This window comes from Ahaetulla prasina, chromosome 4 (genome assembly GCF_028640845.1).
Source record: "Ahaetulla prasina isolate Xishuangbanna chromosome 4, ASM2864084v1, whole genome shotgun sequence".
Taxonomy (NCBI): domain Eukaryota; kingdom Metazoa; phylum Chordata; class Lepidosauria; order Squamata; family Colubridae; genus Ahaetulla; species Ahaetulla prasina.
In genome coordinates, this window is record NC_080542.1 from 4,653,212 (window position 1) to 4,679,003 (window position 25,792).

The 25,792-nt window shown below is 46.0% G+C and overlaps 1 protein-coding gene across 2 annotated transcripts; it reads right to left on the minus strand.

The window, feature by feature from the left end:
• Window positions 1-470: 470 nt before the first annotated feature.
• On the minus strand, window positions 471-25,754 carry PSME1 (proteasome activator subunit 1). 2 transcript variants are annotated; one of them, XM_058180325.1, is made up of 11 exons: window positions 25,547-25,754; window positions 23,650-23,682; window positions 22,762-22,824; window positions 21,053-21,154; window positions 11,661-11,733; window positions 6,377-6,474; window positions 6,196-6,264; window positions 4,961-5,028; window positions 3,117-3,171; window positions 2,492-2,578; window positions 471-661 (listed from the first exon to the last, which is right to left on the minus strand). In XM_058180325.1, exons 1-11 carry the CDS (start codon window positions 25,583-25,585, stop codon window positions 581-583), a joined length of 768 nt encoding a protein of 255 aa, XP_058036308.1. In that variant the 5' UTR covers window positions 25,586-25,754; the 3' UTR covers window positions 471-580. The 2 variants fall into 2 exon arrangements, with proteins under 2 accessions (XP_058036308.1, XP_058036307.1); XM_058180324.1 differs by lacking the exon at window positions 11,661-11,733 and adding an exon at window positions 13,684-13,756.
• Between the last annotated feature and the right edge of the window lie 38 nt (window positions 25,755-25,792).

The window sequence follows — 25,792 nt, forward strand, 5'->3', positions numbered from 1 at the left end:
GACATTTCTTCCGTTTTTGCCCCGTTTTGACAACTTTTCTCATCACCGTTGTGAAGGCGAATCCCTGCGGTTGACGAGTTAGTAACCCCGGTCGTTAAGTGAATCTGGCTTCCCTCCCTTGACTTTGCTAGTCAGAAGGTCGCAAAAGGGAATCGCGTGACACCCCCCCCCACCGGGGACACAGCGACGGTCATAGATATGAGTCAGTGGGCCAAGCATTATAAGTGTGAAAACATCATACGTTCAACTTTTTTTCCCAGTGCTGTGGGAACTCTGGATGGTCACTAAATGAACCGTTGTAAGTGAAGGACTGCCTATGATTTCAAAAGAATTGATTTCACCTGCGCCGTTAAGATTTTATATTTGTAAAAAACACGTCGGGATTCCAGAGAGCGAGAGAAAGAAAAAAACAAAAACCCGACTGAGTTTCTTAGTTTAAGGACCCGAATTAAATTAAACGTTCCTCTCGGTATGTTTTACCAGATCTGTTTTATTTCAAGAGGATCGAGTAGATCAGGGAAGGCAAAAGGATCCGGGAGGTGACCCCATTCGCTTTGCTCCCGATCGCTGGCTGAACCGCTCAATAGATCATCCCTTTGTTTTCATCCCGGGGTTTCTTAATCTTGTCGAAATTCTTCAGGACGCTGTCGTAGATCACAGCCTAGGAAGAGACAGGAGGGGAGGGGGTGTCACGAGGGTCCCGGGCTGCAGCCGGAAAGGGAGTCACACAGTTCTGAGAAAAACCGAAAGGAAGGGATAAGGAGTGAAGCCAAAGGTGTTTTGTTTTTCCAAGAGGCAACAGGGCTTTCTATTTTTTCTTTGAAGAGGTTTCACTTCCCATCCGAGAAGCTTCTTCAGCTCTACTGGACGGTGGGAAATGAGTCAGAGTTGATTAGATTAGATTAGATTGATAGATAAAGAGAGAAATGAGAGATACTATAGGATAGATAGATAGATAGATAGATAGATAGATAGATAGATAGATAGATAGATAGATAGATAGATAGATGACAGATAGATAAGAGAAGATATAGATAAGAGAAATGAGAAATACGATCGATAGATCAATAGATAGAGAAATGAGAGATTCTATAGGATAGAGAGATAGATATATAGAAAGAAATGAGATATACGATAGATAGATATAAAAACAGAAATGAGAGATACTATAGGATAGAGAGATAAAGAGAAATGAGAAATACTATAGATAGATATGAGATACGATAGATAGATAGATAGATAGATGATTGATAGGCAGATAGATGAAAGATAAATGATAGATTAGATAGATGATACAATAGCTAAATGTAGATAGATTAGATAGATGATATAAATAGATAATGATAGATAAATGTAGATAGATACCCTGTTTCCCCCAAAATAAGACATCCCGATAATAAGCCCAATTGGGGGTTTAAGCAATGGCAGTAAGGCCAAGCGCTTATTTCAGGGTTCAAAGAAAAATATAAGACAGGGTCTTATTTTCAGGAAAACACAGTAAATGTAGATTAGATAAATAGATATATTTCGATATAGATAGATGTAACTAGATTAGATAGATGGTAGATAAGATTATAGGTAGATAATGTAGATAGATAGATTAAATATAGATAGATGTAGCTAGATTAGATAGATGTAGATTAGATAGATAAATAAATTTAGATAAATAGATAAAACGTAGATAGATAAATTTAGATTAGATGATAAATGTAGATAGAAAATACATAAATGTAGATAAATTAGATAGCTATAGATAGGAGATAAATATAGATAGGTTAGATATAGATAAATGTAGATAGAAACATAAATTGATAGATGCTAGATAGATAAATGTAGATTAGATAAATAGATGATATAGATAGATACCGTGTTTTCCCGAAAATAAGACCCTGTCTTATATTTTCTTTGAACCCTGAAATAAGTGTTTGGCCTTATTTTCAAGGTGGTCTTCTTATTTTGGGGCGCGTGAAGCAAGACGGGGATCCAAGATGCAATCTTGCCTGATTTCCAGCTCTGTCTCCCAATTAACCCTAAACAAAGGAAATGGCGGGGACTTGCTGCGCAGGCGGTTACATATTTTTGGGAAGGGCTTATTTTAGCGCATGCGCTCAAAAACCTGATTGAGCTTCTTATCCAGGGAGATCTTATTTTCAGAGAAACAGGGTAGATAAGATAAAAACAAATAAAAAACTCGAAAGATCGGATTCCATGGACTGCCGGGCCTTTCTCGGCCGTCGGTTTTCTACATTTTTAAATTTCCCCAAAAGCTACGGAGCCAAGGTGGTGGTGATGGTGGTATTATTATTGTTGTTGTTGTTGTTGTTTGTTAAAAACAGGCCTTTGGTAAGCCCTGTACAGAATTCCGCAGCTGCTGGGGGGAGGGGTTTGAGGCCATCGTTCAAGGTTTCTTTAAGAGAAAAAATAAAAATATTTGGGAAATGGCATCAGCACTGCCCTCCTCTCACCCCCCGCCCACCCAACAAGGACTCACGTAAATGTTTCTCAATTCGTTGATCATGAATCGGATTTCGGCATATTCCGCTTCGTCGATCTCGTGGACCAGCTGGCGGTAGTCTCCCTGTTAAGTGATGGAGAAGGAACAAACCACGATTGAGCCGTCATCCTATTTGAATTTGGGAGAGGTGTGGCCAGCGTCGCGATGAAACGGACACGAACCCCGAGAGCTCTGAGGTGAGCGCTGGGGTGTCCGGACCAGACCATAGCTGCCCCACAGGGGCAGCGAAGAAAGAGGGAGCCGCTGGAGCGAACAGGGAAGTTGCAAATTCCCTGCAGCTCCGGTTTTTTCCCCTCGACCCAGCAAGGTGGACCGCAGCCATCAGCTGCCTAAAGTTGGGATGGCCACAAGAACGGGCAGGAGGATAAAGTGGAAATATTGAACAAGATAAAGAAGCCAGGTGAGTTTACACCAGCTCACAAAGAGGCACTTTGGGAGGGATTGGCCACAAGCTTTTAAGAAATAAATTTGAAGCAGCAGCTAAATTAAATAGGATATGAAACAGGAAGAAAATAATTAAAGTGATACCTAAAACCGTTTGAATTCGATCCCGGATGGCCAAGAATGGGAAATGAATTAATGGGAAATGAAGGAAACTTACCACGTGGGGACTTTTAGCAGCTTTGGAAACGGCGTCGCCCCGTTCCGAATAATACCTGAGAAATGGGCGAGAAACGGGATTTAATCTCGGGGGAGTTAAGCACACAGTGTCACCGTGAGGGAAAGTGTGGTGGAGCCCTGGGTTCTAGTCCTCCCACAACCATGAAAAGCTTCCTAGGAGGACTCTTGGCTGGTCCCTCCCTGTCAGCCGAATCTACCTTAAAGGGGTGTTGTGGGGAGCAGGCTGGAAACCAGGAGTCGGTGAGTTCTAGTCCTGCCTTAGGCAGGAAAGCCAGTTGGGTGACTTTGGGCCAATCACCAGGAGACTGGGAGTTCTACTCCCGCCTTAGGCATGAGACCCAGCTGGGAGACTTTGGGCCAATCACCAGGAGACGGTGAGTTCTAGTCCTGCGCCTTAGGCATGAAAGCCAGCTGGGTGACTTTGGGCCAATCACCAGGAGACAGAGAGTTCTAGTCCTGCCTTAGGCACGAAAACCAGCTGGATAATCTGCCTTTTATTTAACAATATCCCATTTCAGTGTTTCTCCATCTTGGCACTTTTGAATGATATAAAAACTTCAGTTCCCAATATTCCTCATTCTGTGACTGAGGAATTCTGGGAGTTGAAGTCCACTCATCTTAAAGCTACCAAGCTCGCAAACACTGTTTTTCTTTCTCTCCATTGTGGTCATAAATTGAGGACTACCTCTAAACCATTTTTTTCTTTAAAAAAACAAAAAAAGCAGATGAGGTCAGCCTTTAAAAGCTTGGGTTTTTTTTATTCATGTCAGAAGCCCTTACAAATTACAGACATATAATATTCAAACACTGAGCAAAAATAAATTAAATAAATAGGTATAAAATAGGTTATTGAAATACAGCACATGTAAAGCTTAGATATCACATGTGGAGTTTTTCATCAGACCCCAAATCAAGGCGTTTTACAGCTGAAGACAACAACTAAAGCACCCCCAAATGCAGGTAGTCCTCGACTTACGACCCCAATGGAGCCCCAAATTTACGTTGCTAAGTGAGACGTTCGTTCAGGGAGGTTTGCCCCATTTTACAACCTTTCTTGCCACAGATGTTAAGTGAATCACCGAGGTTACGCACAGTCACTTCTTTCTTTCCGTGCCGCTGTAACTCCGAACGACCCGTTCATAACAACCCGTTGTAAGTCGAGAACTATCTGTATTCCTTAACCACGGTTTCTCACATTTTGGGGGAGCGAAACCCCAAGAGAAGGTGTGTTTTTCATCCCTTCCGGGAAAACTGTCTTTAAAAAAAAAAACACCTGCATTTTTGCCAATTGCAAATCAAGGCCTTTGTTCTCTTGGGATTCTGATGTAAGAAAAGGCAGAAATTAATTGTTCCACCGGTCTCTCTTGTTGGGCCAGATCTTATTGTTCCTTAATCTGATCGCTCTGGGACACGTCCCCGTTTATCGCCGCTGGATCTCAGGGCAAGGGAGTTTAGAGCAGGCGGAACAAGGCGGATTTCCTTCAGAGTGACTTGCAATCTATGTGTCTATATAAAAATGGCTTTCTGTGTGTGCATGTATGTATGTATGTTCCAGCATAACTCTGGAACGCCTCGAGCAAAAGCGCCTGAATTTCGATCACGTGACCCTGGGGATGCTGCAACGGTCGTTAAGTGTGAAAAACGGTCGTAAATCGGTTTTGTGCACAGTTGCAGCGTCCTAGTTCAAGTGATTGCTATTTGCGACTTTTTTTTTGCAAAATTAATGAAGGAAGTCAGATTCGTTTAACAACCATGGGATTCGTTTAACAAAGAAAATAAAATAAAAGGAATTTGCCTGCTTCTTGAATCTGCCTTCAGACTTACTTGGAAATGTGTGTTTGAAACCCTTCCAGCTTCGTCCGAGCTGCTGTCAACAATTCATACACTTTTTCCTAGAACGGAGAGAAAGAGAGAAAGAAGGAAAATATAATAAGTTAATTTTAATTATAAGGTAAAGCGGTGTTTCTCGAGCTCAGCAGCTTTAAGATTAAGAATTCCAACTCCTAGAATTCCCCAGCCAGCATACCTTGTATAAGGTCAATTTGTATATAGTGGCTTGAATAAAGTCAAGCAATTATAAATAAGGTTCTTTTTCTAAGGTTATAAACACCAGCAAGATTGATCTAACGTTTGAAGACGGTTTTTGAAAATCCGAGGGCCAATTTATTGTCTTGTTTTAAGTCAATAGAGAATAGAATAAAACCAGTATAGAAAAGAATAGTAGAATAATAGAGCAGAGCAAAGTAGAGTAGAGGAATAGAATATAGAATACAATAGAATACAGAAGAGGAATAGAATATAGAATGAATAGAATAGAATGGAATGGAATGGAATTCTTTATTGGCCAAGTGTGATTCGACACACAAGGAATTTGTCTTTGGTGCATAAGCTCTCAAGCGTACATAAAAAATCCTAATTCATCAAGAATCATGATACAACACTTAGTGATAGTCATAGGATGCTAATAAGCAATCAAATCATACTAGGAACTAAATAAAACAGTATCAATTGTAAAGATACAAGCAACAAAGTTACAGTCATAAGTGGAAGGAGATGGGTGATGAGAACGATGAGAAGATTAACAGTAGTGCAGATTTAGTAAAGAGTTTGACAGTGTTGAGGGAATTATTTGTTTAGCAGAGTGATGGCGTTAGGGGAAAAAGTGGTTCTTGTGTCTAGTTGTTCTGGTGTGCAGTGCTCTGTAGCGTCGTTTTGAGGGTAGGAGTTGAAACAGTTTATGTCCTGGATGTGAGGGATCTGTAAATATTTTCACAGCCCTCTTCTTGACTCGTGCAGTATACAGGTCCTCAATGGAAGGCAGGTTGGTAGCAATTATTTTTTCTGCAGTTCTAATTATTCTCTGAAGTCTGTGTTTTTCTTGTTGGGTTGCAGAACCGAACCAGGCAGTTACAGAGGTGCAGATGACAGACTCAATAATTCCTCTGTAGAACTGGATCAACAGCTCTGAATATTCCCAAAGAATATTCCCAATACATCTGAGTATTTCCCCCTCCCCCCAAAAAAAGAGAAGTTATGGGTTAGGGACAAGGGAAGCTCACCTGAACCGCAACCCCAAAATTGTTCCCGTCTTCGATCCGGGGTACGAGAAGCTGCAGCCAGAGACAAATCTGGGGAAAAAAAAGAGATCACGATCTCAGCTAAGCCTCCTTTCGTGCACAACAAACCGTCGTCCGCAAACTCGGGAAGGCAATTAAGCTACGGATCCTTGCCGTTTCTCACCACATTCAGTTTTTCTTTGGCGCCCTGGATCTCCGGCTTGACGCGGTTCAGCAGAGTGGTGATCTTCTCGTTGTGGCAAACCGGGCCACACGGTGGCGCTGGAGAAGGAGGAGAGCCGCTTGAGACCAGGATGGGGGTCCGCGGTGGGTTTCCCATTTTGTTACCACCAGTTCGCCTTCCGCGCACGCACTGGGCCTTAAAATCGTGCTTAATAGGACGGCATAGAGCTGAGGTGGGTAGGTGGGCCCACTCGTGATTTCCGCTACCAGTTCGCCCGAACCGGTCTGAACCGGCTGAATACCATCTCTGAATGGATGGGGGGATTTTTTACAGCAAATACTCAGTAGGCCTATTTTTTGCCCTCCCCAGGGTTCCAGAACCTTCCTAGGAGCCTGGAGAGGGCGAAAACGGCCTTCCTCACCCACCCGGAGGCCGGAAACGTCCCGTTTTCCGACTTTCGGTGGGCCTAGAAGGCCCAGAAATCAGCTGGCCGCACGCATTTGCGTACTGGACCTGAGCTAGGGCAACGCTCGCATACCCACAGATATGGCTCCGCGTGCCATAGGTACACCATCACAGCCTTATACCATTTCAGATAAATGGCTGTCCAGTCTCTTCTTAAAAACCACCAGGGATAGAGAACCCACAACTTCTGGTGGCAAGCTGTTCCACTGGTCAATCGTTCTCCTTGTCAGGAAATTTCTCCTTATTTTTTTAAATATATATATGTGTGTGTGTGTGTGTGTGTGTGTGTGTGTGTGTATTTGTTTTCTGAGGTTTTCGCGGGTGTTTGTATGTAGGTCTTTGGTTATTCGGGTTTTCTCCCGCATAAAATTGGTAGCAATAGTTTTTTCTGCGTAAAATTCTCCCAATTTTACGCGGGAGTAAACCCAAATAACCAAAACACTAGCAGTTAAAAAGGAAGAAACAGCAGCAATCACACATTGCTCCCAGAAGCACGAAGCTGAAGCCTGAAGATGACGAATGAGACTTCGTCGAAACGTCGCCAAGACACTTCCAATTTTACGCGGGAGAAAACCCGAATAACCAAAGACCTCTATATATATATATACTGGTAATCCTCAACCTACGACCACAGTTGAGCCAAATGCTTCGACTGAGAAGCGAGACATTTGTTAAGAGTTTGGCCCCATTTTATGACCTTTCTTGCCACCATCGCTAAGCGAATCAGTGCAGCTGTTAAGCGAGTCACACGGTCGTTGAGTGAATCGGGCTTCCCCATGGATTTGGCTCATCAGATCCCAAAAGGGGATCACATGACCCTGGGAAAATGCAACCGTCACATATATGAGTCAACGGTCATTTTTTTCAATGTCATTGTAATTTGGAATGGTCACTAAATGAACTATTTAGTTATAAGTCGAGGACTACGGTTACCTGTATGGATTTCAATGGAATTAAGAGGCCAGATCGCTGACCTGAATGCAAAACTATGGGGTGTTCTCGACTTACGACCACAATTGCCACCTGAATTTCCATGGTGAATGAAGATGATTTAAGTGAGCCAAGCCTGATTTTACCAACTATTTTTGCCACGGTTGTTAAATGAATCATTGCCGTTGTTAAGTGAATCAGTGCAGCTGTTAAGCGAGTCACACGGTCGTTGAGTGAATCGGGCTTCCCTATGGATTTGGCTCATCAGATCCCAAAATGGGATCACATGACCCTGGGAAAATGCAACCGTCATATATATGAGTCAACGGTCATTTTTTTCAATGTCATTGTAATTTGGAATGGTCACTAAATGAACTATTTAGTTATAAGTCGAGGACTACGGTTACCTGTATAAATTTCAATGGAATTAAGAGCCAGATCGCTGACCTGAATGCAAAACTATGGGGTGTTCTCGACTTACGACCACAATTGCTACCTGAATGTCCATGGTGAATGAAGATGATTTAAGTGAGCCAAGCCTGATTTTACCAACTATTTTTGCCACGGTTGTTAAATGAATCATTGCCGCTGTTAAGTGAATCCTACGATCATTAAGCGAATCCAGCCTTTGCTTGCAAGAAGCTGGCTGGAAAAGTAAATGCATGCTGGAATTTTGATCACATCGAGATGCTGCAGCGGTCGTAGGTGCGAGAACCAGTCACAAGTCGCTTTTCCCCCCCTTAGTCCTTGACTTACCACAGTTCATTTAGTGACTGTTTGAAGTTAGGGTGGCCCCGAAAAAAAGTGACTTGGCCACTTAAGATGGTAGACTTCAACTCCCAGAATTCCCCAGCCAACATGGGAGATAGCAACGTCAGTTGCTTAAGATGGTAGACTTGAACTCCCAGAATTCCCCAGCCAACATGGGAGATAAGTGACCTCGGCCACTTAAGATGGTAGACTTGAACTCCCAGAATTCCCCAGCCAGCATGGGAGATAAGTGACTTGCCACTTAAGATGGTGGACTTCAGCTCCCAGAATTCCCCAAGCCAGCATGGGAGATAGCAACGTCAGTTGCTTAAGATGGTAGACTTGAACTCCCAGAATTCCCCAGCCAACATGGGAGATAGCAACCTTGGCCACTTAAGATGGTGGACTTCAACTCCCAGAATTCCCCAGCCAACAAGGGAGATAAGTGACTTGACCACTTAAGATGGTAGACTTCAACTCCCAGAATTCCCCAGCCAACATGGGAGATAGCAACGTCAGTTGCTTAAGATGGTAGACTTGAACTCCCAGAATTCCCCAGCCAACATGGGAGATAGCAACCTTGGCCACTTAAGATGGTAGACTTGAACTCCCAGAATTCCCTAAGCCAGGATGGGAGATAGCAACGTCAGTTGCTTAAAATGGTGGACTTCAACTCCCAGAATTCCCCAAGCCAGCATGGGAGATAGCGTCAGTTGCTTAAGATGGTAGACTTGAACTCCCAGAACTCCCTAAACCAGCATGGGAGATAAGTGACCTCGGCCACTTAAGATGGTAGACTTGAACTCCCAGAATTCCCCAGCCAGCATGGGAGATAAGTGACTTGCCACTTAAGATGGTAGACTTCAACTCCCAGAATTCCCCAGCCAACAAGGGAGATAAGTGACTTGCCACTTAAGATGGTAGACTTGAACTCCCAGAATTCCCCAGCCAGCATGGGAGATAAGTGACTTGCCACTTAAGATGGTGGACTTCAGCTCCCAGAATTCCCCAGCCAGCATGGGAGATAAGTGACTTGCCACTTAAGATGGTGGACTTCAACTCCCAGAACTCCCTAAACCAGCATGGGAGATAAGTGACTTGACCACTTAAGATGGTAGACTTGAACTCCCAGAATTCCCCAGCCAACATGGGAGATAGCGTCAGTTGCTTAAGATGGTAGACTTGAACTCCCAGAATTCCCCAAGCCAGCATGGGAGATAAGTGACTTCAGCCACTTAAGATGGTAGACTTGAACTCCCAGAATTCCCCAGCCAACATGGGAGATAAGTGACTTGCCACTTAAGATGGTGGACTTCAACTCCCAGAATTCCCCAGCCAACAAGGGAGATAAGTGACTTGGGACGATTTTTCATACTTACGACCGATGCAGCCTCATGTGATCTAAATTGAGACGCTTGGCCCACTGACTCGCATTTATGATGGTCGCAGCGTCCCGCGGGCCACGCGATCCCCTTTTGTGACCTTCCGTCAAGCAAAGACAACAGGGAGACCCAGATTCCCTTAACAAACGGGCGATTCACTTAACAACAGGCAGTGATTCACTTAACGATGGGGGGGGCGCAGAAAAAAAATGGAGCGAAACTCACTTTTTCAACAACAAAAATTCGGGGCTCAATTGTGGTCGTAGGTCGAGGATTGCCTGTAAACCAGGTCACTAAACGAGTGGTTAAGTTGAAGACGGCCTGTAAACTGCGACCTGGATAAACAAAAGTTGGGATTCATAGCTAGAAATTAAAAGGAAAAAAAACCCAAACAAGCCTAGTTTCGGCCTTGGAAAGTTGCCCAGGTAGATCTTAATCAAGCAGGGACTTTTTAAATTATGGCGCAACGCTAAATTGCCTTCACACCCAAGCCCAGAGGCCTCTTCCCACCTGGCTAAATCCTCCACGGCTTAGCTGCTCACCCGAGGAGCTGGGCTGCTTAGATCCTGTCTTGATCCCGTCTTTTCAAGGGATCGTATTAATTAAAAAAAGATTAAAAAGTCTACAGAAGTGTTTTTGAAGCTTGGCTCCTTTAAGAAGGGTGGACTTCAGCTCCCAGAATTCCCCAAGCCAGCATGGGAGATAGCAACGTCAGTTGCTTAAAATGGTGGACTTCAACTCCCAGAATTCCCTAAGCCAGGATGGGAGATAGCGACCTCGGCCACTTAAGATGGTGGACTTCAACTCCCAGAATTCCCCAGCCAACATGGGAGATAAGTGACCTCGGCCACTTAAGATGGTGGACTTCAACTCCCAGAATTCCCCAGCCAACATGGGAGATAAGTGACTTCGGCCACTTAAGATGGTGGACTTCAACTCCCAGAACTCCCTAAACCAGGATGGGAGATAGCGACCTCGGCCACTTAAGATGGTAGACTTGAACTCCCAGAATTCCCCAGCCAACATGGGAGATAAGTGACTTCAGCCACTTAAGATGGTAGACTTCAACTCCCAGAATTCCCCAGCCAGCATGGGAAATAGCAATGTCGGCCACTTAAGATGGTGGACTTCAACTCCCAGAATTCCCCAGCCAGCATGGGAGATAGCAATGTCGGCCACTTAAGATGGTGGACTTCAACTCCCAGAATTCCCAAGCCAGCATGGGAGATAGCAACCTCGGCCACTTAAGATGGTGGACTTCAACTCCCAGAATTCCCCAGCCAGCATGGGAGATAAGTGACTCGGCCACTTAAGATGGTGGACTTCAACTCCCAGAATTCCCAAGCCAGCATGGGAGATAGCACCCTCGGCCACATAAGTTGGTGGACTTCAACTCCCAGAATTCCCCAGCCAGCATGGGAGATAGCAACGTCGGTTGCTTAAGATGGTGGACTTCAACTCCCAGAACTCCCTAAACCAGCATGGGAGATAGCAACATCAGCCGCTTAAAATGGTGGACTTCAACTCCCAGAATTCCCTAAGCCAGGATGGGAGATAGCAACCTTGGCCACTTAAGATGGTGGACTTCAACTCCCAGAATTCTATGCTGGCTGGGGAATTCTGGGAGTTGAAGTCCACCCCTCTTAAAGGGGCTAAGCTTGAAAAACACTCATAGAAATATGTTTTTCAAGCTCGGCCAGTTTAAGATGGGTGGAGTTCCATTTTAATACACATTAAACCTCTCAACGGCTTTGTACCTTTGTCTTCATCCTCTGATGCCTTCTTAGCAGTCTTCTCTTCTTTTTTCTCCTCCTTTTCCTTCTCTTCTTTCTACAGGGAGGGAGGGGGGGAAGAAAGGAAAGAGTACGGAGGGGACGGAAGGAAGGAACCGGAGGGGAGGGAAGAGAGAGGAGGGAGGGAAGAAATGAAGGAAGGAAGAAGACGGGAGGGAGGGAGGGAAGGAAGGGAGGGAAGGAAGAAAGGAAGAAGAGAGGAGGGAGGGAAGGTAGACAGGAAGGAGAGAAAGAGGAGGGAGCGAGGGAAGAAATGAAGGAAGGGAAAAAGGGAGTGAGGGAGGCAGAGAAGGAAGGAAAGAAAGAGGAGGAAAAATGAAGGAAGGGAGAGAAGGAAGGAGGCAAAGAAGGATGGAAAGAAAGAGGAAGAGAGGAGGAGGGAGAGAAGGGAGAGAAGAAGGAAGGAATGAAGCAGAGAGAGGAGGCAGGAAAGAAATGAAGAAGAAAGGAGAGAGGGAGGGAAAGAAGGGAGGGAGGGAGAGAAGAAGGGAGAAGGAAGGAGAGAGGGAAGAAATGAAAGAACAGAAGGGAAAAAGGGAGGGAGGCAGAGAAGGAAGGAAGGAGGAGGAGGAAGGAAGGTGACAATGAGGGAGAAGAAAGGAAAGGCAGAAAAATTGAGACTATCTAAAATATGCAAGATTTCCCTAACGGACGAATGAAATATCTCCAGCCCTCGACGTCACAATACACATGAAATAACATCCTCACTTGTAGTAAATGCCTACGAAAACCACCGTCTTCCTCCTCCTTTTATCCCGGCTCTCCAAAATACAGGTAGCCCATGCCTTACAACCTGTCTTGATCCCGTCTTTTCAAGGGATCGTATTAATTAAAAAAAGATTAAAAAGTCTACAGAAGTGTTTTTGAAGCTTGGCTCCTTTAAGAAGGGTGGACTTCAGCTCCCAGAATTCCCCAAGCCAGCATGGGAGATAGCAACGTCGGTTGCTTAAGATGGTGGACTTCAACTCCCAGAATTCCCTAAGCCAGGATGGGAGATAGCGACCTCGGCCACTTAAGATGGTGGACTTCAACTCCCAGAATTCCCCAGCCAACATGGGAGATAAGTGACCTCGGCCACTTAAGATGGTGGACTTCAACTCCCAGAATTCCCCAGCCAACATGGGAGATAAGTGACTTCGGCCACTTAAGATGGTGGACTTCAACTCCCAGAACTCCCTAAACCAGGATGGGAGATAGCGACCTCGGCCACTTAAGATGGTAGACTTGAACTCCCAGAATTCCCCAGCCAACAAGGGAGATAAGTGACTTCAGCCACTTAAGATGGTAGACTTCAACTCCCAGAATTCCCCAGCCAGCATGGGAAATAGCAATGTCGGCCACTTAAGATGGTGGACTTCAACTCCCAGAATTCCCCAGCCAGCATGGGAGATAGCAATGTCGGCCACTTAAGATGGTGGACTTCAACTCCCAGAATTCCCCAAGCCAGCATGGGAGATAGCAACCTCGGCCACTTAAGATGGTGGACTTCAACTCCCAGAATTCCCCAGCCAGCATGGGAGATAAGTGACTTCGGCCACTTAAGATGGTGGACTTCAACTCCCAGAATTCCCCAAGCCAGCATGGGAGATAGCAACCTCGGCCACTTAAGATGGTGGACTTCAACTCCCAGAATTCCCCAGCCAGCATGGGAGATAGCAACGTCGGTTGCTTAAGATGGTGGACTTCAACTCCCAGAACTCCCTAAACCAGCATGGGAGATAGCAACATCAGCCGCTTAAAATGGTGGACTTCAACTCCCAGAATTCCCTAAGCCAGGATGGGAGATAGCAACCTTGGCCACTTAAGATGGTGGACTTCAACTCCCAGAATTCTATGCTGGCTGGGGAATTCTGGGAGTTGAAGTCCACCCCTCTTAAAGGGGCTAAGCTTGAAAAACACTCATAGAAATATGTTTTTCAAGCTCGGCCAGTTTAAGATGGGTGGAGTTCCATTTTAATACACATTAAACCTCTCAACGGCTTTGTACCTTTGTCTTCATCCTCTGATGCCTTCTTAGCAGTCTTCTCTTCTTTTTTCTCCTCCTTTTCCTTCTCTTCTTTCTACAGGGAGGAGGGGAAGAAAAGGAAAGAGTACGGAGGGGACGGAAGGAAGGAACCGGAGGGAGGGAAGAGAGAGGAGGAGGAAGAAATGAAGGAAGGAAGAAGACGGGAGGGAGGAGGAAGGAAGGAGGAAGGAAGAAAAGGAAGAAGAGAGGAGGAGGGAAGGTAGACAGGAAGGAGAGAAAGAGGAGGGAGCGAGGGAAGAAATGAAGGAAGGGAAAAAGGGAGTGAGGGAGGCAGAGAAGGAAGGAAAGAAAGAGGGAGGGAAAAAATGAAGGGAAGGGAGAGAAGGAAGGGAGGCAAAGAAGGATGGAAAGAAAGAGGGAAGAGAGGGAGGGAGGGGAGAGAAGGGAGAGAAGAAGGGGAAGGAATGAAGCAGACAGAGGAGGCAGGAAAGAAATGAAGAAGAAAGGAGAAAGGGAGGGAAAGAAGGGAGGGAGGGAGAGAAGAAGGGAGAAGGAAGGAGAGAGGGAAGAAATGAAAGAACAGAAGGGAAAAAGGGAGGGAGGCAGAGAAGGAAGGAAAGGAGGGAGGGAGGGAAGGAAGGTGACAATGAGGGAGAAGAAAAGGAAAGGCAGAAAAATTGAGACTATCTAAAATATGCAAGATTTCCCTAACGGACGAATGAAATATCTCCAGCCCTCGACATCACAATACACATGAATAACATCCTCACTTGTAGTAAATGCCTACGAAAACCACCGTCTTCCTCCTCCTTTTATCCCGGCTCTCCAAAATACAGGTAGCCCATGCCTTACAACCATTCATGTAGCAACCGTTCGATCGGTCCTCATAGTTATGACCATCAAACACGATCAAACTTTTGGCGGCTTGGCAACTGGCATGTACATTATGCCTGTGGCGGCGTCCGCGATCCTCTTTTGCGACCTTCGGACAAGCCAAGTCAGCCGGGGGCGGGGGGGGAAGAAGAGGGGGAGCCAGATTCACTTAACGACCGCGTGCCTCGCTTAACAACGGCCCCGATTCGCTTGACGACGGTGGCCAGGAAAAGTTTGTAAAACGAGGCAAAACGTGGTCGTTTTGTTTGGCAACATAAAAGGTGGGCTCCACGGTGGCCCTAGGTCGAGGACTACCTGGATTTACCCCGTGAAAATTAATTTAGAGAGACGGCAGGGCCTTTCTGTCACCCTCAAAAGAGCTGACAGGGCAAACTTAGGGTGTGGAAGACTTAGGGCACCCCACAGCTGTTTTCCAAACCAGGCAGGGTGGATTTGAAAAAATAAATAAAACCCAAGCGTTGCTTAACCATTCAGGTGTGCCAAGAAATTTCTCTTTATCCCTGTGGGCAGAGGAGGAAAGTAGGAATTAAACCTGGGTGGAATCGTAACAGGATGAGCTGCTTTTCTTCAACTGGTTGAATTCCAGTTGGGGAAATAAGGGAAAGTTTTGCTTTTTGAGTCTCTCTCTCTCTTGGTGTGTGGTTGTGTAGAAGATAGATTACCCGTCCCTGAAGGGATCTCCCTCCGGAGGGGAATCTGGGATAAAGAATCAGCCAGAGGATTCTAAGGCTTTAGAATCAATTGACTTTTCGGGATGTGAAATCTGTCATCTAAGACACTTTAAAAACAGTGTTTTGTCGCTTTAAGAGGGTGGGCTTCAACTCCCAGAATTCTCCAGCCAGCCATGCTTTTAAGATGGATGGACTTCAATTCCCAGAATTCCTAAGTCAACATGCTTCCTTCCCTTTCTTCCTTCTTCCTCCTGCTCCTTCCTTCCTTCTTTCCATCTGTCCCTCTCCCCCTTCATCCTTCTGCTCCTCCCTTCCCCTCCCTTTCCTTCCTTCCTTCTGTCCCTCTCCCTTCCTCCTCCTGCTCCTTCCTTCGTTCCCTTTTTCCCTTCCTTCTCCTGCTTCTTCATTTTCTTCCTTCCTTCCTTCCTTCCCTCTATCCTCTCTCCCCTTCTTCTTTTCTGCCCATCTACTTTCCTTCTTCCTCCTCCTTTTATCCCGGCTCTCCAAAATACAGGTAGCCCATGCCTTACAACCATTCATGTAGCAACCGTTCGATCGGTCCTCATAGTTATGACCATCAAACACGATCAAACTTTTGGCGGCTTGGCAACTGGCATGTACATTATGCCTGTGGCGGCGTCCGCGATCCTCTTTTGCGACCTTCGGACAAGCCAAGTCAGCCGGGGGCGGGGGGGGAAGAAGAGGGGGAGCCAGATTCACTTAACGACCGCGTGCCTCGCTTAACAACGGCCCCGATTCGCTTGACGACGGTGGCCAGGAAAAGTTTGTAAAACGAGGCAAAACGTGGTCGTTTTGTTTGGCAACATAAAAGGTGGGCTCCACGGTGGCCCTAGGTCGAGGACTACCTGGATTTACCCCGTGAAAATTAATTTAGAGAGACGGCAGGGCCTTTCTGTCACCCTCAAAAGAGCTGACAGGGCAAACTTAGGGTGTGGAAGACTTAGGGCACCCCACAGCTGTTTTCCAAACCAGGCAGGGTGGATTTGAAAAAATAAATAAAACCCAAGCGTTGCTTAACCATTCAGGTGTGCCAAGAAATTTCTCTTTATCCCTGTGGGCAGAGGAGGAAAGTAGGAATTAAACCTGGGTGGAATCGTAACAGGATGAGCTGCTTTTCTTCAACTGGTTGAATTCCAGTTGGGGAAATAAGGGAAAGTTTTGCTTTTTGAGTCTCTCTCTCTCTTGGTGTGTGGTTGTGTAGAAGATAGATTACCCGTCCCTGAAGGGATCTCCCTCCGGAGGGGAATCTGGGATAAAGAATCAGCCAGAGGATTCTAAGGCTTTAGAATCAATTGACTTTTCGGGATGTGAAATCTGTCATCTAAGACACTTTAAAAACAGTGTTTTGTCGCTTTAAGAGGTGGGCTTCAACTCCCAGAATTCTCCAGCCAGCCATGCTTTTAAGATGGATGGACTTCAATTCCCAGAATTCCTAAGTCAACATGCTTCCTTCCCTTTCTTCCTTCTTCCTCCTGCTCCTTCCTTCCTTCTTTCCATCTGTCCCTCTCCCCCTTCATCCTTCTGCTCCTCCCTTCCCCTCCCTTTCCTTCCTTCCTTCTGTCCCTCTCCCTTCCTCCTCCTGCTCCTTCCTTCGTTCCCTTTTTCCCTTCCTTCTCCTGCTTCTTCATTTTCTTTCCTTCCTTCCTTCCTTCCCTCTATCCCTCTCTCCCTTCTTCTTTTTCTGCCCATCTTCTTTCCCTCCCTCTCTCTCTTCCGTCCCTTTCTCCCTTCCTCCTGCTCCTTCCTTCCTTCTTTCTGTCCCTCCCTTCATTCCTCTTTTTCTGCCCATCTACTTTCCCTTCTTCCTTCCTCCCTCCCTCCTGTTTCTTCATTCCCCTTCATGCTTTAAAATGGATGGACTGCAACTCCCAGAATTCCCCAGTCAGCATGCTTTAAGATGGTTGTACTTCAACTCCCAGAATTCCCCAGTCAGCATGCTTTAAGATACAAGGACTTCAACTCGCAGAATTCCCCAGTCAACATGCTTTAAGATACATGGACTTCAACTCCCAGAATTCCCCAGTCAGCATGCTTTAAGATACAAGGACTTTAACTCCCAGAATTCCCCAGTCAGCATGCTTTAAAGATACAAGGACTTCAACTCCCAGAATACTCCAGTCAACATGCTTTAAAATGACTTCAACTCCCAGAATTCTCCAGCCAGCATGCTTTAAGATGGATTAACTTCAACTCCCAGAATTCTCCAGCCAGCATGCTTTAAGATGAATGGGCTTCAACTCCCAGAATTCCCGTCAGCATGCTTTAAAGATACAAGGACTTCAACTCCCAGAATACTCCAGTCAACATGCTTTAAAATGACTTCAACTCCCAGAATTTCCCAGTCAGCATGCTTTAAAATGGATTAACTTCAACTCCCAGAATTCTCCAGCCAGCATGCTTTAAGATGAATGGGCTTCAACTCCCAGAATTCCCGTCAGCATGCTTTAAAATGGATTAACTTCAACTCCCAGAATTCTCCAGCCAGCATGCTTTAAGATGAATGGGCTTCAACTCCCAGAATTCCCCAGTCAACATGCTTTAAAGATACAAGGACTTCAACTCCCAGAATTCCCCAACCAGCATGCTTTAAGATGAATGGGCTTCAACTCCCAGAATACTCCAGTCAACATGCTTTAAATGACTTCAACTCCCAGAATTCTCCAGCCAGCATGCTTTAAGATGGATGGACTTCAACTCCCAGAATTCCCCAGTCAGCATGCTTTAAAATGGATTAACTTCAACTCCCAGAATTCTCCAGCCAGCATGCTTTAAGATGAATGGGCTTCAACTCCCAGAATTCCCCAGTCAGCATGCTTTAAAATGGATTAACTTCAACTCCCAGAATTCTCCAGCCAGCATGCTTTAAGATGAATGGGCTTCAACTCCCAGAATTCCCCAGTCAACATGCTTTAAAGATACAAAGACTTCAACTCCCAGAATTCCCCAGCCAGCATGCTTTAAGATGAATGGGCTTCAACTCCCAGAATTCCCCAGTCAACATGCTTTAAAGATACAAGGACTTCAACTCCCAGAATTCCCCAGTCAACATGCTTTAAGATGGATGGACTTCAACTCCCACAATTCCCCAGTCAGCATGCTTTAAAGATACATGGACTTCAACTCCCAGAATACTCCAGTCAACATGCTTTAAAAATGGATTGACTTCAACTCCCAGAATTCTCCAGCCAGGATGCTTTAAAATGGATTAACTTCAACTCCCAGAATTCTCCAGCCAGCATGCTTTAAGATGAATGGGCTTCAACTCCCAGAATTCCCCAGTCAGCATGCTTTAAAATGGATTAACTTCAACTCCCAGAATTCTCCAGCCAGCATGCTTTAAAGATACATGGACTTCAACTCCCAGAATACTCCAGTCAACATGCTTTAAAAATGGATTGACTTCAACTCCCAGAATTCTCCAGCCAGGATGCTTTAAAATGGATTAACTTCAACTCCCAGAATTCTCCAGCCAGCATGCTTTAAGATGAATGGGCTTCAACTCCCAGAATTCCCCAGTCAGCATGCTTTAAAATGGATTAACTTCAACTCCCAGAATTCTCCAGCCAGCATGCTTTAAGATGAATGGGCTTCAACTCCCAGAATTCCCCAGTCAACATGCTTTAAAGATACAAAGACTTCAACTCCCAGAATTCCCCAGCCAGCATGCTTTAAGATGAATGGGCTTCAACTCCCAGAATTCCCCAGTCAACATGCTTTAAAGATACAAGGACTTCAACTCCCAGAATTCCCCAGTCAACATGCTTTAAGATGGATGGACTTCAACTCCAGAATTCCCCAGTCAGCATGCTTTAAAATGGATTAACTTCAACTCCCAGAATTCTCCAGCCAGCATGCTTTAAGATGAATGGGCTTCAACTCCCAGAATTCCCCAGTCAGCATGCTTTAAAATGGATTAACTTCAACTCCCAGAATTCTCCAGCCAGCATGCTTTAAGATGAATGGGCTTCAACTCCCAGAATTCCCCAGTCAACATGCTTTAAAGATACAAAGACTTCAACTCCCAGAATTCCCCAGCCAGCATGCTTTAAGATGAATGGGCTTCAACTCCCAGAATTCCCCAGTCAACATGCTTTAAAGATACAAGGACTTCAACTCCCAGAATTCCCCAGTCAACATGCTTTAAGATGGATGGACTTCAACTCCCACAATTCCCCAGTCAGCATGCTTTAAAGATACATGGACTTCAACTCCCAGAATACTCCAGTCAACATGCTTTAAAAATGGATTGACTTCAACTCCCAGAATTCTCCAGCCAGGATGCTTTAAAATGGATTAACTTCAACTCCAGAATTCTCCAGCCAGCATGCTTTAAGATGAATGGGCTTCAACTCCCAGAATTCCCCAGTCAGCATGCTTTAAAATGGATTAACTTCAACTCCCAGAATTCTCCAGCCAGCATGCTTTAAAGATACATGGACTTCAACTCCCAGAATACTCCAGTCAACATGCTTTAAAAATGGATTGACTTCAACTCCCAGAATTCTCCAGCCAGGATGCTTTAAAATGGATTAACTTCAACTCCCAGAATTCTCCAGCCAGCATGCTTTAAGATGAATGGGCTTCAACTCCCAGAATTCCCCAGTCAGCATGCTTTAAAATGGATTAACTTCAACTCCCAGAATTCTCCAGCCAGCATGCTTTAAGATGAATGGGCTTCAACTCCCAGAATTCCCCAGTCAACATGCTTTAAAGATACAAAGACTTCAACTCCCAGAATTCCCCAGCCAGCATGCTTTAAGATGAATGGGCTTCAACTCCCAGAATTCCCCAGTCAACATGCTTTAAAGATACAAGGACTTCAACTCCCAGAATTCCCCAGTCAACATGCTTTAAGATGGATGGACTTCAACTCCCACAATTCCCCAGTCAGCATGCTTTAAAGATACATGGACTTCAACTCCCAGAATACTCCAGTCAACATGCTTTAAAAATGGATTGACTTCAACTCCCAGAATTCTCCAGCCAGGATGCTTTAAGATGAATGGGCTTCAACTCCCAGAATTCCCCAAGTCAGCATGCTTTAAAGATACAAGGACTTCAATTTGGGCCGTGGTGGCTCAGGCTGTAAGATAGCCTGTTATTAAAACACAGCTGCCTGCAATTACTGCAGGTTCTAGTCCCACCAGGCCCAAGGTTGACTCAGCCTTCCATCCTTTATAAGGTAGGTAAAATGAGGACCCAGATTGTTGGGGGGGCAATAAGTTGACATTGTAAATATACAAATAGAATGAGACTATTGCCTTACACACTGTAAGCCGCCCTGAGTCTTCGGAGAAGGGCGGGATATAAATGTAAATAAATAATAATTTTAAAAAAAACTCCCAGAATTCCCCAGTCAACATGCTTTAAAATGGATGAACTTCCAACTCTCAAAATTCCTCAGCCAACATCCTTTAAGATGCAGGGACTTCAACTCCCAGAATTCCCCACATGGACTTCAACTCCCAGAATGCTGCAGTCAGCCATGCTGGCTGGGGGATTCTGGGAGTTGAAGTCCACTCCTCTTAAAATGGAGACAAACCGCTATATGACCTGTCTGCCCGCTCACAAAGGCTTGCCTAAATAGCAATTTCAAACCCACTAAAGGGCTTTTTGGCAACTTGATGGTCAAACAAGCCAGGATGACGAATAACTAACCCCCATCTGGTTTGCGAGCGACTCAAGTCAAGGAGATTTGTCGGAGAGCAATTGTGCGAAGAGAAGCCACTATTTTACGAACCAAAAAATATCCGGCCGAAACTGGGGCTTGGCGGCCTTCCACGCGTTTGCGGGTCCTTGCTTACCTCCCGCTGTTTGCGACGTTCCTCGTCCTTTTTGGGATCCGGTACGGGAATATCTAATTCGGCGCGGAGCGAAACCAGATCTGCCACATTCAATTCCGGGGCCTAGAAAGAGACAAGAGAGATAATTGGCTCCCTGCTTTGACGTTCCGAGCATCCTCTCCTCCTTTGGGTGCAAACGTGATTCGAACTCGCAGCCCGATCGGTTTCCCGGCCCCAAAGAATCTTTCAGGAGAATAAAGGTAGGTAGGAAGACTCGCGGGTGCAATGCATGCCGTCCTCAAATTACGACCGCAAATAGGAGCAGGACGTCCGTGGCTAAACAAGGCAGTTGCTCCGTGAATCACACCCAATTTTATGACCTTTCGTCCTGAGGTTGTTAAGCCCGGTTGTTAAGTGAAGCACAGAGTTGTTAAGCGCCTTCAGCTTCCCCCATTGCCTTGGCTTGTCGGAAGCCGGCCGGGAAGGTCACAAAACCTGATCACACGACCCCACAATGCTGCAACCATCACAGGACAGTCGCCGTGCGCCCAAATTTTAATCACGCGACCTTGGGGAATGCTGCAACGGCCGTAAGTTTGAGGACTGGCCTTAAGTTATTATTCTTTTTTTTTTTATAGCACCGCTGTAATTCTGAATAGCCATTATAGGGATGGTCGTAACTGGAGAACTGTCTGTATTTCTCATCCAGAATAGATGTTAGAATTTAACCTTGGAAAATTTGGGATTTGGGACTACAGACAGTCCTCGAGTTATGACCACAATTTCTGTTGCTAACGGCTGTTCACTTTGTCGGAAGGTCGCAAAAGGTTATCACCTGACCCCGGGACAAAAATGGTCATAAATGTGAGTCCGTTGCCAACCGTCTAAATTTTGATCACATGACCAAAGGGATGCTGTTAACGGTCACAATGGTAGTATTAAAGCCGGTTCGTACCGGTTCAGGCGAACCGGTAGTGGCAACCTGTGGGTGCCGCCCGCCCGCTCCGGTGCTATACCATCCTATTTAGCCACGTTTTCTGGTTTGGTGAACTGGTAGCGGCGGTATGAGGCTCCGCCCACCTGCCATTAGTTCCTGGTTTTTAAAATGGCCGTGACGATGGCCGTGACATGATGGCCGTGATGCGACGCACACACTTCCGAACCGGTAGGGAAGGTAAATAGATTTCACCCTTGCGCACAACCCAAGTGAATGACAGACCGGATAGAAAAACCCGCAGTCCTTGACTTACAACAGTTCGTTTAGTGGCCGTTCAAACTTACAACGGCACCGAATAAAAGCGACTTACGATCGTTTTGCACCTACGACCGGCCGTCCGGCATCCCTGAGGTCAAAATTCAGATGCTCGGCAACCGATTCACACTTACGATGATTGTGTCGTGCAATCCCCTTTCGCAACTGACGAGCAAAATCCTTGAAGCTTTTGGATTCACTTCACAACTGTGTGGCTAACAACTGCAGTGTTTCACTTAACAATGGCGGGAAGAAAGGTCGTAAAATCGGGCAAAACTCACTTAAAAAATGTTTCGCTTACAACTGAAATGTTGGGCTTGATTGTGGTCGTTACTTGAGGACTACATATATGGTTTGGTTGTACATTTTGAGTGTTGTTTTTTTTGCAGACAATTCTCAACCCTTTTCAACGCCCCAATAATTTAGATCTTTTTATCTTTTTAATTTTCATTTTACATCTGCCCGAAGGCCGCTTTACCTTCAGAAAATTACTGAGTTCTACAACTTTCTCAGGGAATCTTCTGGCGACAAGTTCTTCAGCCTCAGGAAGAAAGGAAATATTAAAAGTTGGAATGAATGTAAAAATATTTGCCGATGAAAAGAAGAAAAAAAAAAAACAAGGTACATTTTTGGGACGGCTCAACGCCGTCTTTAAATAAAATAAAAAACATTGTACATGAAAAGAAATTCAAAATATTTTACACGAAACAAAACGAAAAACATTTTACAGTAAATGAAGTGAAAAAGATTTTCGATGGAAAGAAATTCCAAATATTTTCCGTGAAAAGAAACGAAAAACATTTTACAGTAAATGAAGCGAAAAAGGTTTTAGATGGAAAGAAATTCCAAATATTTTCCTTGAAATGAAACGAAAAACATTTTACCGTAAATGAAGCGAAAACGGTTTTAGATGGAAAGAAATTCCAAATATTTTACATGAAATGAAACGAAAAATATTTTACAATAAATGAAGTAAAAAACATTTTAGATGAAAAGAAATTTAAAATATTTTACATGAAACGAAACGAAAAACATTTTACAGTAAATGAAACAAAAAACATTTTACACTAAATGAAATTCAAAACATTTTAAATGAAACAAAACAAAAAATATTTCACAAGTAAATGAATTTTTTTTTACATTTAATGAAATTCAAAGCATTTCACAGTAAACAAAATTCAAAACATTTCACATTAAATGAAAAGTAAAACTTTTTCTAATTACAATATTTTTTTTTTTTACAGGACTAAAATGTTTGGGGCCGATACCCCACACCTGCAGCCATCTTTAAATATTAATATAGTTTGTTCAGAAAATATGATTATTACTATGATTTTTGATGAAAACCGTACCCCCAATTTCTCACCTGGACGCAAAGATTCTCCTTGAAGGAGTTCACCTGAGGAAGAGAAAAGAGAAACGACGATTGGGAAAGAAAGGGGGGGGGAAATTCGGAAGCCGCCGCAGCTGCTGGCGCAAAAGACGATCCCAGGCGCCTGGCCAGGCGCCGGACACCCGATCTCCTTCTACACCTGCTGGATTTCTCGCTCGGCCGACCGTTTGACAGGAGACGGGATGGGGGCCAAGGCAGCCCCTCCCTGCCTGCCTGCCTGCCTGGTTCTGAACCCAGAACCTTGGTCTGAGTCTCTCACACACCCGCATCCAAGCCGCCCCCTACTCTTCATTTCGGCCCCACAGCAATCCAACAGGTGAAGCATTCCCGTTACATAACCACTGTAACGCCCACCTCCCCCCACCCTAAAAACAGTCCCTTCCTTGCCTGCCACCAATCCTGGGGGGGGTGTCCTGCCCCCTTACCCCTTCTCCATTCTAGCAGGCTGCTTGGATTAATTCAACAGGTGAAGCTTTCTTTCCTCAAATACATCCCGCCCCCCACCCTCCCCATCCCCCATCCCCTGCCCCAATTTCTCTGCTCAATCCAAGGCCCTCCCACCCCCACCCCATCCATTCTCCCTGGTTGCTTGGAGCAGTTCAACAGGTGCAGCTTTCTTTCTATCACCCTTCCCCATCCCAAAAACCCCCAACAACCTTACCCCCACTCAAAATACAATCCAGTCTGAGTGGATCCACTCCTTGCCTGCCTCTGATCCGGGGATCCTGCTTTGATTTCTCCCGGCAACCCACCCAAAATCCTTCCCCCCTCCCTTCCCCATTTTAGCAGGCCCTCCTCCCTGCCTGCCGGGAGCAATCCAACAGGTGAAGCTTTCCCTCTCCCCCCCCACCAACCCCCTCCCCATTTTAAGTTCCTGCCTTCCGGGGGCAATCCAACAGGTGGAGCTTTCCTCCCCCACCAACCCCTTCCCCATTTTAGCTGCCTGCCTGCCGGGAGCAATCCAACAGGTGAAGCTTTCCCTCCCCCCTCCCCCATTTTAGAAGGGCCCCTCCCTCCCTCCCTACCTGCTGGGAGCAATCCAACAGGTGAAGCTTTCCTCTCCCCCACCACCCCCTCCCCCATTTTAGCTGCCTGCCTGCCGGGAGCAATCCAACAGGTGAAGCTTTCCCTCTCCCCCCCCACCAACCCCTTCCCCATTTTAGCTGCCTGCCTGCCGGGAGCAATCCAACAGGTGAAGCTTTCCCTCCCCCCTCCCCGCACCAACCCCTTCCTCATTTTAGCTGCCTGCCTGCTGGGAGCAACCCAACAGGTGAAGCTTTCTCCCCTCCCCATTTTAGCAGGCCCTCCTCTCTCCCTGCCCACTGGGAGCAATCCAACAGGTGAAGCTTTCCTCCCCTCCCCATTTTAGAAGGGCCCTCCTCCTCCTGCCTGCCTGCTGGGAGTAACCCAACAGGTGAAGCTTTCCTTCCCCTTCCCCATTTTATCAGGGCCCTCCTCCTTCCTGCCGGGAGCAATCCAACAGGTGAAGCTTTCCTCTCCACCCCCACCAACCCCTTCCCCATTTTAGCTGCCTGCCTGCTGGGAGCAATCCAATAGGTGAAGCTTTCCTCCCCTCCCCATTTTAGCAGGGCCCCTCCTCCTCCTGCTGGGAGCAACCCAACAGGTGAAGCTTTCTCTCCCCTCCCCATTTTAGCAGGCCCCTCCTCTCTCCCTGCCCACTGGGAGCAACCCAACAAGTGAAGCTTTCCCTTTCTCCCCCTCCCCCACCCTAAACCCCCACCCACCCCAAAAAAAGGCCGGGGGGGGGAAAAAGCCCCTCTCAGGCAGAAATCCAACCGGGCAAGCGGCTCCCACGAGGCATTCCATCCCTTCCCTTCCCTTCCCCCCCCAACCCCTCCCCAGTTTTTACCTGCGCCTCGCACGCGGGGGAGATCTCCAAGGTGGCCATCGGGAGGACGGGAAGGAAACACGCGGGTTTCGGTGCACGTCCGAAGAGGGCTGATCCCGAGTTTGGAGGAAGGCGGCCGGAGGAGCGAACCCCGAATCCGGGAAGCGGCTGGGCGCGAAGCGAAAACGAAAGCGAAGCGAAGGGAAGAGAAGAAGGCGAGGCGGAGAAACCCGGCAGGGTTTCTTCCCGGCCCCCTTGGGAGGCGGG

Coding starts and splice junctions, on each gene's coding strand:
- PSME1 (XM_058180325.1), bottom strand. CDS start 25,585: ATGGCCACCTTGGAGATCTCCCCCGCGTGCGAGGCGCAG. Junction 23,683..25,546: donor CCCCCGCGTGCGAGGCGCAG/GTAAAAACTGGG, acceptor TCTCTTCCTCAG/GTGAACTCCTTCAAGGAGAA. Junction 662..2,491: donor ACGAATTGAGAAACATTTAC/GTGAGTCCTTGT, acceptor GTCTCTTCCTAG/GCTGTGATCTACGACAGCGT.